Consider the following 15625-nt stretch of genomic DNA (forward strand, 5'->3'; position numbering starts at 1 on the left):
AGAGTAGCAACGAAAATAATTTTATGGTTGGGGGTCACCACAACATGAGGAACTGTATTAAGGGGTCGCGGCATGAGGAAGGTTGAGAACCGCTGACCTAGAGTCACTCATTGCTTATAGTTTGGTGTGTTACTTTCCAGTGTCACTTGCCATGCATATGTTTATAAAAATAAGGTTGAAATTGTGTGCATACTCCATATCATTTTTCTGTAACTTGTCCTTATTAATAATGTGAGATTTCCTCATAGCATTAGCTATTCTCTAGAAATTTAATTTATATAAACGTCTGCAGATAAATTTCTGCATAAGGGCATTGAGAGAAGTAAGTGATGATACCACAGGGAGTCAGCAAGGACATGGCCTTGGGAGCCCACCCAGGGAGGGCCTCTCTGAGGAGATGACATTGAAGTTGGGTCCTGAGGAGTGACCAGGAGCTAGGCCTGGAAACAGCCAAGGACTAGAGATCCAGGTTGAGGGGTGCTACTGCGAAGAACATACTGGGTGTACTCTAGACCCAGCAGGGTGGCCCATGTGTGTGCATGAAAGCGAGGCGAGGTGGAAGGCACCAGCCAACCCAGGCCGTGGGGCCTCAGTTAGGACTGCACTGAGAAGCAGCCAGCCTTTGGACAGGAAAGTGACATGACAGTTACGGGGACAGGTGGCAGAGGCCTGTAATAGTGCAGGCAGGAAGTGGGGGCAGGGGGACGGAGAGGCATGCGTGTGTGTGGGGTTTGGGAGCAGCACTGGTTGGACTTGGTATGAAGCGAGCATGGGGGGATTGAAGAACCACATTATGGATCTAAATCTGGTGAAAAACCTTTGTGATCACCTTTCAAAAAATTAATCGTCCTGCCCGAGAGAGCACGTATTTCCTTACTTTAATTGATGTATAATTGACACAAAACATTATATTACAATAGTTTCAGGTGTACAACATAATGATATTTATATATGACAACCCGCATTTTAATGCTGTAAGTGCTGTTTTCTGTTTCCCAGCTCTGTCAGTAATCTAATTGAGATAAAACTTTAAAACTCAAGTTCATGGAGCTCTATTCTTTTTTTATTCAGGTCACGTTTCTAGGTTTTAATGAAGAAACAGATGCTGCTCACATACAGGTACGGCTGATTCATTGAACTGGAAAGGACTGTGACAGATTATTTGGAACAGATTTTGAGACCATGAAAAATCTGCCGTATTAGCCCAAAATTTTCACTGAACTCTTCTGTTATCATTCCTGTGTAAAGTTCAAAGATGACATTTTGAGATCAACTTTTGAGTGTGCTTGGGACATTTTCACTTTCAGCGTTTTCACTGAGTATGCTGGTTGTGGAAAGCAGTTTTAGCTGAGAAGACCACAGAAGTCATTTAGCTGAGAAGGCTGCAAACCACAGGCTAACTTGTTCTCCATTCTGTGCATAATGTAGAATGTAAGACTTATTTTTTAATTTGGATGGTTTTTACAATCTGACTTCATCAGTCAGAGTCTTATATTTTCAAATGAGATAGAGTAAAATCTAAAAGGTAAATTTTGTAAAAAGTACTGATTAACCAATGCAGAAATTTCAGCCTGTTTGGTTGAGGCAGGTATTTCCAGAGGGACTGATAGAGGTGATGTGAGGGTCAGCTTCACAGTCCCATCGGGAGGGGCTGAAGCTGGGTAGCCGTGTCGGCATGCTGTGTTTCACCTCGTGCTGCTGCGTACAATTTGTGATTGCCATATGTTCCCTTTGTGGTAATAAAAATCCCCTAACAGAAGAAGAAATAACACTACTCAGTGCTTTGTGAATAGTGCATGTCAGGTGACAATGAATGAAAACTCTGCTGTGTGCCTTGATGGTGCTCTTGTCTGCGGGAAATAGTTTAGGCAGAAGGCACAGAGGATGTACCCTGAGAAGGTAAGGCTGAAAGGAGAAGTGTTCCAAAGTATTTCTCTCATTCTGCTTCCTTTTTAAGAGTTACTGATAAAACCAGGTTTATAAAGGAAAATACTCTGAGGGTTCAAGGACGTTAATAATCCTTTAACTGGGTAAAATTTTTACGTGAAAAGAAATGAAAAAAGCTATTTTATTTCTTTTACATCTTCATTAAATTATCATGTAAAATCTAGTACAATACTTCAGAGAGGAAAGACAGAATAGGTTTTTATTTTACAAATATAAAACTCAAGCTCCAAATAAGTACATTATACAGTTAAGAATCCGGTATGAAAAGTTTCACCGTTAAGGCTGACTGAGGTCTGCAGGTTGACATTTGCAGCTAAAAACTACTAAGTGCCTAATTGTCACGGATGTGTAAGGTACCATGTGAAATTTTTTTTGTAGCTTGATATTAATACATTTAAAAGGCTACAGAAACAGCAGATCTTAAAATACTTTAGTACATTTTATTTTTGAGTTTTAAAAAAATCGATTGTGGTTGATAAATGCTTGTGTTGACTATTCTGAACTGGAAAATAATATTAACCAGTGGGCCTTACGATTTTTGAATTGGACCCACGTTATATGAACCTTAACAGAAATGTTATTCTACAGTGTTATTCATTGTGTTATTGTTTTAAATTAGGATTTAGCTGCAGTTTCTTTGGAACTTCCGGATCTTCTAAATTCCCTGCACTTCTGCAGTCTAAATGAAAATGAAATTATTTGTATGAAGGATATAAATAAATCATCAGATGTAAACAATGGTTCTCTAAATGAGGTAATGTTAATATATCATTTCTAATGAGTTTTTCAGTGCAAATTTTCCAGTGACATTAGATAGTGTTAAACTTTTAAATGGTTAGATGAAGTTTCTTTCTTTCTTTTTTTTTTAATGCTATCTTAAGGAAATGATTCATAAGAAATCTAACTCATGAAGCTTTGAAATCACTGAAGAATAGATTAATTTTGGTCATAGCTTTCAATTAGATTTTCCATGTGTGAAGTTTCATAAATGGTATGCAAGTACAGACTAATTTTTTTTTCCTGAAAAGTATTATTTCTAGATTTCTTGAACTTCTAGCTTTGTATAAGCAATGGGAATTTTTTCCTGTTTATGGCCAATTCCAAATTTATATAAGTATTGTGCTATGTGTTTTAGAGAACATACTTTAATTCATTTTCTGGTTAAAAAAAATGCAATGTAAAGTGGACATCTAAAGATATGTTCTTTATTTTTTATAACAAAAATGTTACTATTTCAGACAGGTGATTAGTTTTATAACATTCAACTTTTAGTTCTTTAAGTATTGTTTTATTGATAATGCATCAAAGAAAAATGTTTTGCATGTTATACCTCCTAAAACTTGAATTTTAGTAGGTTTAAAATTTGGATGATTTATTCCAGATATAAAGTATTACTGTGTTTGTTATGAAGTCTGTACATAAAAGTAGGACTGCTCACCTCACTTCCTTAATTATATTTTCATTTATATTTACTTTGTTTTATCTGCTAGAATACAAGAGGTAATTAGCTATTGAGTTTCTAGTTTTTTTAAGAAATCATTTGTAATATTTACATTTTTAAAGATAGTATGTATAGAAAAAAATCACAGCTGTATATATACATTATTGTAAATTTTAAAACTAGGGAAATTTAGGTAAAAGGAGGGGACGGTTTTCTTATGAGAGGAGAGAAGGTGATACCATGCTGGAAGCTACAGGAAAATGACAAAAATAGAACCTGGTTTCTGCTTTCAAGCAGTTTACAGTGTAGTTGGTCAGCAGAGTGAATGATTAAATATGAAAAATCACAGGGCTGTGCAGTAACATAGGAAAACACAATTGCCGAAGGAATGGATAGTAAGTTCTGTAACATTTAAGGAGATGGGATAAGTAGAATTTCAATAACCCGGATAAGAAAAAGATGGGAGGAAAAGAGACTGGGGGACGAGAAACGCTGGATGAAAGAATGAAGAAAAGAATTAAACGTAACAAAACCCGGGAGCCTTTCCGGATGCAGGCATGGCTGTCTTTTATTGTCTTTTACTGAGATCATTTCTAGGCTTTACTTCCAGATAATATGTTTTGTATGTATAATATATTTTGAAATTAAAATATTTTTGTCATCCTTCCTCTTTTCCAAGAGTCATCATCCTGGAATGCTTTGTGTCCTGAGAGTGTCACCTTCATCACCAAGACTCAGAGTTGATTTTATCTTTAGTCTCCTGAGTAAATATGCTACTGGGATACGATACGCCCTGGATACATACCTGCATCAGAAGCGCCAACTGGAGGCCTCCAATGAAGATGACGACGACACTAACCAGTCCGTGTCGTCCATAGAGGATGACTTTGTTACAGCCTTTGAACATTTAGAGGAAGAGGAGACTTCGAAGCCATATAATGATGGTTTGTCCTTTACTAGACTTTATCTTGAAATAGGGGATTCAAGTTTAAAGTGCAGTTTTAAAAGTTTTAAGGCCAACTTACTCAATTGAAATTTATTCATTTTAACTTTTTTCCCGATTGTCGGAGGAATTCATTTTCTTATGATTTCTATCTGGCTTTTAGTTTTGCTATTTCTGTTCTTATTTTGATAACACTGTTTGCCTCATTACAGTAAGTGTTTGGAACATGCCTAGGTTCAAACTTGAGAGGAGTTAGCTGGCAGCATTGCCATATTAGTGTTTCTAACACACATGACAGCATACTAAGCCTTCCGTAGACCATGTATTCCCAGACGTAGGGTAAAATGAAATTGTTTTAGTCAAAGATGTATCTGCTTTCAAGTGTGACTTGGGATGAATCTGTTAAACTACATAGTTTAGAAGACACTTCTGTTACAAATAAATATTTTGGGCTTAGAGTCTACTTATTCCCATTGATTTAAATTAATTTTGAAAAACCTCTGTCCAAAGGTAACTCGGTCATGTTCTTCTTTTCCTATAGGAGTGAACATTTCTGCAGTAAAGAGCCAGTGTGATGCTGCTTCACAGACGGCTTCTGGTCACCATTTAGAAACCCATGATTTGAGGATTCTTGTTAGCTCTGGGCAGCAGAAGTCGCTGGCTAAACCGTCAACTTCCTTAAGAAACATTCTGGGACGTAAAGAACAACCTGTGAAAACTTCAGTCACAACATCGGTTTTTGAGCCTTGGATCCAAAGGAGTTTCTACAGGTCCTCTAATGCTTCAGCTAAAGGAGGTGACACACAGAAGATGGTTTTTTCTTCCTCTCCTGCCTATTCCTCTGAGTCAGAGTGCTCAAGCCCCAGTCCTGTTATTTTCTTAGATGAAGAAGGGTATCAAAAAAGCTTAAAAGCAAAACTTGAGTTACCTAAAATTCCTGTGACGAAAGATGATATAGAGGATTCAGACTCAGAAGTGAGTGAATTTTTTGATAGTTTTGATCAGTTTGATGAACTAGAACAAACTTTAGAGACTTCTTGTCCATATCTAGAAGATCCTGTCGTAGGGAAGCCATCGCAAAACAAAGGGCACAAACATGAAAAACTTGGTTCTGTAACCACTACTATGAATCCTCAAAAATTCAAGTTTGATCGTCCAGCTCTCCCAGCTAACGTGAGGAAGCCGACCCCTCGGAAACCGGAACGCCCTTCCAGTAACCTGTGTGACGCCCCAGGGTCCCCTCGCCCGGTGAAGGCATCCGGGGAGGACAGTGGCTTGTTTAGCCCCATCCGGTCCTCTGCTTTTAGTCCTCTCGGAGGCTGTACAACCTCTGAATGTTTCTGCCAAATGCATATCGGTGGCGATAGGATTCATGAAAATCATGATTCTGTCTATTACACCTACGAAGATTATGCGAATAGCATTTCCTGTGAAGTACTGGGCTCGGTTCTTCATAACCAGCATACTAATGCAACATCAGACGCTAATAGTATTAAAAAGGGAGAAAGTAAAACCATGGCTCTGAAGAGTGGAAGCCTCGATCAAAAGAGTAAATCTAAAAATAAGTCCTTAATAATTAAAGATAGCATTCAAAAATTTGCAGCAGACCTCGTGGAAAGAAGTTTCGGCAGTGCATTTAAAGACTTGCAGAAAGGTGTCTCTTCGTGTACCAACGCACTGTGCCATTTAGCCGTCAAATTGACATCCTCCGTTTTTCAGATGGCGTTCAATGAACTGAGAAGGCAGCGTGCGTTTTCACTGAAAGAGCGTGCCATTGGTGGGCTAGCAGGTTTCTTGGTGAGCGAAGCTTTGTCAAATGCTTTCAGAGATCTACAGTATGTAAGGAAGCAGATGTTTACAAACACAGTGGCGGGCTTTGCCGCAGACCTCGCTGAACAGCTCGTTTTCGAAGGCATCATGGAGGTGTGTCAGTTCTCATACCCTCGAACACCCGCATCTCCACAGGGTCGGTTATTTGCCTGTGAGGACAAAGTCGTGAAGTCCTATGCCAAAGACTTGTCTGAATCTGTAATACAGGAAGCATTCATTGAGCTCTCACAGGTTGATGTGACCTTTACACCAAAGGCAGCCGTTAGCGTTTCTACAGACAACATAAAGTGTGTGAGTGCAGAAAATGCAGTGCCAGCCACGCAGACCTCCACATGTCCCCCTGCTTTTAATAATCAAGCGATTACGGTGTCAAAACCAGTGCAGGAATATAAGAAAGAATACACAGTACAGCAGGCCTTGTTTTGTACTTCCGGAATTGTTACTTCTATTCCAGTGCCCGTGGCAGGAAGTGCCCTTCTCCCGTATCACTTTGCATCTAATACACATCAGGCAAAGTCCCCTCTGTCATCTGGTGAGAGTAATTTGAGTGGTGATTCTACTGAAGCACGTGTTTCCACAAAAAACAAAGAAAAAGCAGCTTGTCTCCGAAATATTTGTTTATCTTCAGAACAAAATCCGGGTAACCACAATGATTTTAAACCAGCTAATGATGATATGGAAATGCAAAGCTCTTCAAAATTATCAAGTGATCCTGTGATTATTAGCAACTTTTCTTCAGCAATGGTGCACACGATAGTAAATGAATCTTTAGAGTCAGTGACGTCATGCAAAATAACAAAAACAGTTGATGAACACACAGATGGTTTAACTAAAACAGCCAAGGAAAAAACCCCTCCTTTCCACTGTGATCACCTGACACTGCAGCAGAGTGAAGCTAGCAAGAAGGACATGTTTGCTGATCGATTATCTAAATCTGTTATTAAATATTCCATAGATAAAAGCACGTCAGTGACCCGAAATGCAGAGAAAAGTGTGGTACACAGGGAAGGCTTGCCTATTGGAGAAGAGTCACAACTGACCTTGGAAAAGTTGCCCAAAATTCTTGATTCTCAAGATCACTTAACTCAATGTTCACTTCCAGTAGTAAAGGATTGTGTTGCAGAATGCAAAGGTCCTACAGCCCATGGATTTTCTCTAGAAACACTGCCACGTTGTCCAACTACGACAGGTCAGAAACCTGATTTGAAGGAGGCTGCTACGGACAAATCAGTGGAAAAGTGTCATTTGAATAATACTACAGCACCTGAGCACTCGTCTTTTGGGCAAGAGAGCCCTTTTCCCCATTCACATACTTTCTCATCACCAGTGCTGACGTGTGTAGATGGTTTGCATGTGGAAGATAAACAGAAAATCAGAGATGGAAATGTAATACCTGATACTCCTCCATCAACACCTCTGCTACCATCCCAGGCTAGTTCTGAATGGGATTTCAAGAATTTAACCAAAAAGCTCAAGGGGGAGTTAGCAAAAGAATTTGCACCTGCTACACCACCTTCTACACCTCACAACTCATCTGTTGGTGGTTTGTCTGAAAATGAACAAAATGCTATTGAGAAAGAAGAGTTCATGTTGAAACTCATGCGCTCTCTCTCAGAAGAAGTGGAAAATGGTGAAGGTGAAGGGCACCCAGCAGTGCCCGTGAAGCCAGAGCTCGCAGGGAAGAGAGTACAGTTCGCAGACACGTTAGCGACGCACGTCATTTCTCTCGCAACTGAGACGGCAGCTCTCCATTTAGGTAACAAAACAATCCAGGAGTCCAAAGCTAGAAGCCCTTGCTTCAGTGTGCAGCGTCAGAGAAGTGCGTCCCTTCCTTTCACAAATCGCTCCGATGTAAATTTACAAACCTTATGCAGTTTTGCAGGTGATATGGCAGCAGAAGTCATTACTGAAGCTGAGAAAATCGCAAACGCTAGGAGTTGTCTGCTGCTCGGGCCTAAGAAGAGCAGTTATGTTGATGGTGACCCCGCTTTTCGATCAGAAGAGAAGCTGGAGACAGAGGCTGTAGCACACCCAAGAGAGGTTGACCCGTTTAGTCTTTCATCGCCAGCAAGTGCTTCTCTGTCAGGCCTGACATACAAGTATCCAAGCTGCGAAAGTGTGACGGACGAATATGCAGGTCACGTTATCCAAATACTGAAACAGGAAGGCGGCAACAGGGAGTTACTGATGGACCAGTATGCCAATAGGCTTGCTTATCGATCTGTCAAAGTAGGGTTACAAGAAGCAGTGCAGACGGCCAAAGTGCAGTGCAGCTCAGAAGTGCCCCTCGAGCGCAGCTCACAGGCGAGAGCCAGCAATGAACTCTTCGTGGTCTTAAATAAAGACCACCACCCAGAAGCAGAGAAAAGAAGACAAAGTAAAAGAAATGGAGGTTACCTTTGTAAAACTCAAGCTTGCGAATGGACGTGGGATGCAAACAGAAGTGAGTGCTCCGAACTGTATAGTTTTTCAGCCTCTCTTGCTCATAGTATAACCAGGGATGTTCAGAAAGGGCTGACAGTGCCCACGGGTGGCTTGCCAAAATCCTCAACCGGTTCTTGCCTTTATGAAGAATCCGGATGTGATGAAGATACCGAGTCTCACGCTGAGCCAGAACTTCCTCAGTCCCTTCAGCCTTCCTCACAGAAGCACAGATTTTGCCCCAGTGTAGGCGGCTTACATGGGGGTGGTTACGGGGAGAACGTTGTTCCCGCCATAGAACAGTATGCGAGAAAAGTAGTGGATGACACTTTAGGACTGAGTTTAGGATCTGCAGTTTTCCTCGCATCTGAGACCACAAAAGCGGCAGATAGGATCACTTATGCAGAAAAGTTGTCACCTCTTACAAGTCAGGCTTGCAGATACTGTGACCATAAAGAACTCCATGACTGCCGTGGAAATTCACCTCAACACTTTTCCCGACAGGATTCACTTGCTCTTCGTAAGCCTGTGTCTAATTCAAAATGTGGCAGCATCTATCAGAAATCTAGGATTTTTCATCTTGATGTCCCTCAAATTCATGTTGATCTTGGTAAGACAGTGCTTGCTGAGAAGATAGTTGCCGAAGCTATTGAGAATGCAGAGAGAGAGCTGAGCAATACCAGCCTGGCGGCTGACAGTGGCATTGGACAAGATGGCATTAGCTTCGCTGAAAGCCTTACTACAGAAATAATGTCATCAGCCATGATGAATGTTGGACATGCTGTTAGCAGGTACGTTTCAAGCTTTTTTGGGGTCTTATGATAAAATGAAGTGTTAAACTCGATGATGTGTGTCTTAGGTCCTGTTTACAAAGGTAGGATTATTTTTAACCCTAAATTAACAAAAAAACTTTCCCTTTTACGTTTGTGTATTGTTTCATATCCCTAAATAGTACTTGCACACCCATTGTCTCATGATCCCACAGCAGCCCTTTGAGGGAGGGTATTAACCGTTTCCTGAGCTAGAAGGTGAGGCCAATCACCTTGTGATCTGTGCAATCAGCCCGAGTGCACAGAGCTATGAGTAGGTAGAGCTCCATCAGCAACAGCTGGAGAATTTTATACAGCAAATACAGAGTATTGCCATGTTAATGTGCAACTCAGAAATTACATTTTTTATACAGCACTTTCTTTTTTCTGTTCACAAAGGTAAGTTGTTTATTTGTTTTTGTTTTAATAGACAGCATAATTTAACCCTAGTGCTATCGGGAAGAAAACAAATTCTCCGAATACTTCACCACTGCCAGCAGTCCTCTTGATGGGCCCTCCGCCTGAGGGGACAGCTCTTTCTGGGCGTCCCTACAGTGTCCTGTGGTTCCGCAGCTCAGAGATTCTAATACTTCAGTTAAAATTTCCACTTTTAATCTTCATTCTCCCTGGGAAAATACCGAGACTAACTTGTGTTATTAGCTTCGAGGATTATACTTGTTAGTCCCACTAGAAAGACAAAAGGCCCCGAGTGCAGGTGTAATTTAATTAGATATCACGATACGTCAGGTTTTTGAGTAGCTTTCTTCAGAGCTCTGACCAAGACTGCCTCTTTCTCCCCATCTTGGAACAGGGAGATGCAGCTTGGCCAGGGTCCCCGAAGCCCGCTGTGCGATAGCATCCTCTTGAGATGAGAGATGCTGTAGGTTCCTGGTGAACTTCGGGAGGTCTCTCTCGCTGTAATCAGGAAGCCTCCTTTCTTCCAGACCAGATGTGGGCAAACTGTAGCCCGTGGGCCAGAACTGGCCCACTGCTTGTTTTCATGTGGTCTGTGCGTTAAGGATGGTTTTTATATTTTTTGATGTTTGAAAAACATCAAAAGAACAGTACTGTTTTGTGACATGTGAAAGTTATATGAAACACAGATTTCAGTGTTCACAAATAAAGTTTTATTGGAACACAACCGTGCTTATTCTTTTACAGCTTGTCTATGGCTGGTTTTATGCCCTATGGCAGGGTTGAGTAGTTGCAACCGAGATCTTATAGCCAGCCAGCAATGCCTAATGTTCATTATCGGGCCCTTCACAGAAAAATATTGAACCTTTGTCCTAGACCCACATTTTCTTTGTTCGTGACTGCGTATTAGTTCCTAATATGATAATAGACATAAAAGGTTAATAAATATACAAATGAATAAATGACAACGATAGGCTAGGCCAGGGGTCGGCAAACTGCGGTTTGTGAGCTGCATGCGGCTTTTTGGGTATGTTCCTTCTCAAAAGCTTGCCGACCCCTGGCCAGTCCTGTTCCTCACAACAATTTAAAAATTATTCGAGAGCCATAAATATATTTTTACATAATCACCATGATGTGAATAATATCCTGTAAAATTTTATAAATGCAACTATGATAGTTTTATTTTCATTTTCAGTTTTACTTCAGAGCTACATGTATGTATCCAAAGAGCCGCATGTGGCTCGCAAGCCGCAGTTTGCCGACCCCTGGGCTAGGCCTTTCTATAATTGAACAGCTTTCCTCAAACAAAAGTGGCCTCAGACTGTTTTACCTGTTCTTCCCCATCCCCTCTGCCATCCCAGCCTCATGAGGAAGAGCCGCTGTGGCCTCTGATCACCCCCACTGCCCCCCGCCCCCACCCCAGGCCTGGCAGGTGCCTTTGCCACCGATTCCTCAGTGTTGTTGCTTTTCCTTCTTAGAGCTGGGTGAGGGGATAGGTCCCGGAGTTCATTCTGTAGGCCACTGCTGTCTAATTCCAACTTTTTATCCAGGCTGCTTGAATATTACTTTGTATTTTCCTCTTTCTCTTTTTTTTCTCGATAATCGTTCTGTAGGTGCTGACTATTAAAAGTTGACTGTGTGTACCATGTACTGTTTCTCATTTTCTCTTTCTAAAGTTAAAATGGTTTGTCTTTCAAGCTTTAAGAGGGATTCATTTAAATGGATTATTTTTAAAGGTATTTGGATTATTTCACTAGTGTCCCTTATAAATGTTTAATTCATGAAAATAACCACAAATATTTCACAAAGCTGAAATGTACAGAGGGGTGACATGTGAGTGTCAAGTGGGGAATTATATGACAGTGCATTTTTAGAAGAACAAAACATCTAAACTATACTCAGGGTTATTTTTTCGGAGCCAAAATAAGCTAGCAGTTATTAAAAAAAAAAACCAAAAACCTCGTCTCTGTACCCTGTGTAGTGGGTCATGTTAGCCAACAAAACCCTTAGATTGTGGCACATATCAGGAATGATGTTTGTATAAAAACATAGTCCTCTATTATGGTTCAGAACTGCAGCGTGACTGCCCCTGGCTGCCTAGCGTGACTCTGATTGGAATATCTTCAATACAAAATAAGAATAGCCTCACAGTGCTATCCTAGGCACGGGATACAGAAGTAAGCAAAACAGGCAAAAATACATGTTCTCCTGGGCCTTATGCTTTATAGTAAAGTGAGGCAGACAGACAGTAAGTAAGACGTGTAGCATGTCACACGGCGAGATGTGCTTTGGAGCAAAACTAAAGCAAGGACTGGGGTTCTGCTGGTGGGGGTGGTTTGCAGTTTTGAACAGGTAGCACAGGAAGCAACTCTGACAAAGTAACATTTGAGCAAAGAGCCAAAGGTGAACACAAGAGAATAAGTCACGTGAGAATCGGGGGAAGAGGTTTCCAGGCAAAGGGGTGGGACTGTGCAAGCTGGGGAAATAGCAGAGCGGTGAAGTGAGCAGCTGGGAGCGAATAGGGGAGGGGGCGGCGCTTGTCAGAGGTCCTACCAGGTAGAATGCTGTAAGGACTGGACTCTTGATGGGTGAGAAGCCACGAGAAGCTTTTGATCAGATGTTTATGTTTAAAAGTATCACTTTAAACTATGTTGAGAATAAAATGAAGGGGGGCAGTTACATCATGGAATAGGGAATGGCCTTTTTTGTGAAGATGGAATAGAAATATAAATGCTTCTTCATTGAAACAAAACAACAACCAGAAGCTTTATGATGATGCACACTCAAAATCTTGAAGCGATTTGGCTGGTTTGACTATTACAGGCTTCACTGACAGTACTAGAATTCCATGAGCTACGTGTTTGTTTTCAAAGCCCGAAAAAGTTTTTTTGCCTTTTTATTTTCCTTCCTTCCTTCCTTCCTTCCTTCCTCCCTCCCTCCCTCCTTCCTTCCCTCCCTCCTTTCCTCCCTCCCTCCCTTCCTTCCTTCCTTCCTTCCTTCCTTCCTTCCTTCCTTCGTACAAATAACTACTGTCTTAAAAAGCAGATGATAAACTTAGGAACTTGTGCTCCTCTATAGCGGTCCCAGTTGAAGGTTTCAGCTGCTTTAAAGAGAATTTAGATAACTGATGTGCTTGGGATGGATCCGTAGTAGATGAACAAGGTCAGTTAGGGGTGTGGGTGGGAACCTCAGGTCGCTTGGACATTAATATGCTGTCCTGCAAGCCTCTTTGTTCAAACAGACACAAACAGGGGATTAGGGGGACCCCCTGCTGCGACTCTGAGTATCATTTCTTGTTTTTGTCCTCTTTATCATCAAATGGCTAGTCTTATAATTCAGAATCTGGTGCTTTTGGGTTGAATTTATCTTTTTTTTCCCCCCCCTTTATTTATTTATTTATTTTTTTAGTCCAAAAGAAATAGAAGGCTTTCAGTCAACTGAGTCTTTGGGCAGCCAGCACATGAATCTCAGCATTGGTGAAGACAGCACTGGGAGCTGGTCCAATTTAAGTTTCGAAGATGAGCACCAAGATGAAAGCAGCAGCTTTCATCATCTAAGTGGAAGGTAACTTACAATGTTACGTGTAACTGCAGCTTAGGTCCTCAGACCACCGACATGAGCTACAGATTTATATTGACTATTATTTAAAATTCTGAATTGGAAAATCGACCATTATTTTCAAAATGCATTCTGTGACTCATAATATGTTTCTAATGGTTTTTGACATTTATTAACATGGTATTCACTGAGCTGATTGTCTCTGGATGTGCCAAGAGTTGATTTGAAAATTGTTTCATACACTTGATTTTATACCCTTTAAGTTTTACCTGAACTTTTCATGAATTTCTGAGGAAGAATTTTCTTTCTCACTTTAAAGAAGGTGCTTTTTTTTTTTCTTTTCTTTAGAGGATAGGAAAAAGGACAATTGTCTGTAAGAGGCATCAAAATGGCCCTGTAATTTTCTTGATATTAGTGAAGTAGTCTCTTGTTTAGAAGGGTTGCTCACTTGTTCTGCTACTCGGGGACAAGATACCCCAGGGCACTTAACACTTGAATGACTGAATATACACAAACTCCTTGTCAAAATACGGTTTCGTGCGGCAGAAGGCATTGACCTCACATATAACTTTTCTTAGTTAACTTAATTCATAATAACAGTCTTTGATATATTTTATTAATTGTGATACAGTTGTTTCTTATATCCTTAACTCTATAAAGGCATTTTTTGACTAACCAGTAAAATTCCATAAAATCTATCCACATGAGCTGATAATTGGAAATAACAAATACCATCCGTAGCTGAGTTTAGGGAGAGGGGAGGGTTCTCAGAAAGGACCCTGCGCTGCTTCAGTTGACAGAGCCTTGGAGTTGACTTCCCAGGAGGGGGAGGGAAGGCTAGTGGAGGGTGGGTGCTGGAGCGGGAGGAGAGGAAAGCACTTTGCACCTGTTAGAACGTATCCTCTCAGAGCATTTTGTTTGATGCTTGGATTAACCAGGAAGTATTAATATTTTTATAAAGTATCTATTTTGTCCTAATTTCTTAAAATGTGGCATAAACCACCAAAATTTTTTAGCATCTAGATAAAAAAATGGCAGTCTTTAAAACTGGTAGTGGGAAGTGAGGGTAAAATCACAATTCATCATTTGGCCCTTTTCTATCACTTTGTCTAGAGGAGAACAGTAACACTGAACTTCTCTCATCTTTGAGAAACGCAGGCTTCTAGATTCTCAGCGACGGTTGATGACGTTGCTTAGGAATTCCTGGTGTTAAAAATGGGAGCGCTGGGATCAGCGGCTGGACGCACTGAGAGGACCGTAGTCAGGGGAGCGGCTCTGGGATGGGACCTGGTTTGATGAAAAGGGGCGACGCCTGTCCCGTGAGCAGTGTTTTATTAGGGACATGGAATACTTACTTGGGAAGGACTCCTCATGCAGGCGGAAAGATAATCCCGTTCACAGAGCCAAGGTTCCAAAGGGCCAGAGCGGACTGAGGCTGAAAGAATTAGGGTGAACATGGGTAAATGCATCTAGGTTCAGAAAATTAATTTTTTGAATTCAGGATGAGGAAAACTTGGCTTGAGAGAGCATTTTGTCAGAAAAACTCCTGTGGTTTTAATCGACCACAGTCTTAATAGGAACTATGATGCTTGGTGGTATTAAGGTTCAGGCACAAAGAAAAAGTTAGTGGCACTCCTCCAGGGTTGGTGTGCTTGTTGGACATTAAGTTTCCAGGGCCTCGCCTCCCAGAGGTTGAGAGTCACTAGGTCATTGGAGGGTCCCTAGACTCTGCATGCTTGATAAACACCTCCTGTGATTTTAGTGAAGATGGTGCCGAGAACATACTTAAGATATATGGCCCTGCACGCTTCAGCTTTTGATGACGTCTGCAGTAGGAACTGTCGTTTTCTGGTACAGAGATCAAGGTAGGAGATAAAAGACTTGAGCGGTTGGACATATTTCACTTTCACTCTAAGTAGGAAGCTCCGTAGAAGGCAGCAGTTCATCTCAAGTTTTCACAAGTGTTTAGGAAGAAGGTATTATTTCATCAGAAAGAGAACTGGTCTGTGTATATGAATCTCAAGTGTTTCCGCAGTTTGTGAATTTCTTAAAATTTATGTAGTAGATTTAGGTAAGAGATGGGGCTGGACTTGCAGAATGTTTGTGATACGAGTAGTTTTCATGCGATGTGTAAGAATTGATAGTACTTTTTCTACGGCTGAAAGCCACAGTAAGGAGATTTTGTCCTTGACAGAGGGAGTGTGAAAAGACATCAGAGAAAATTATGGCAGCAGGACAGTGTTCAAGGATGAAATAGAAAGC

General features: G+C 41.0%; 1 protein-coding gene across 5 annotated transcripts in view; it reads left to right on the forward strand.

The window, feature by feature from the left end:
- The window catches only part of AKAP11 (A-kinase anchoring protein 11), a 48432-nt gene that overhangs the window by 20152 nt on the left and 12655 nt on the right, over nt 1-15625 (forward strand). For all 5 annotated transcript variants that reach the window (XM_019650370.1, XM_019650372.1, XM_019650369.1 and 2 more), the window contains 5 exons: nt 1072-1119; nt 2567-2701; nt 4068-4332; nt 4873-9373; nt 13214-13369. In XM_019650370.1, coding sequence (XP_019505915.1) covers nt 1072-1119; nt 2567-2701; nt 4068-4332; nt 4873-9373; nt 13214-13369 — 5105 coding nt within the window. The remainder of the gene's footprint in view (nt 1-1071; nt 1120-2566; nt 2702-4067; nt 4333-4872; nt 9374-13213; nt 13370-15625) is intronic.

This window comes from Hipposideros armiger, unplaced genomic scaffold (genome assembly GCF_001890085.2).
Source record: "Hipposideros armiger isolate ML-2016 unplaced genomic scaffold, ASM189008v1 scaffold_140, whole genome shotgun sequence".
NCBI classification, from domain to species: domain Eukaryota; kingdom Metazoa; phylum Chordata; class Mammalia; order Chiroptera; family Hipposideridae; genus Hipposideros; species Hipposideros armiger.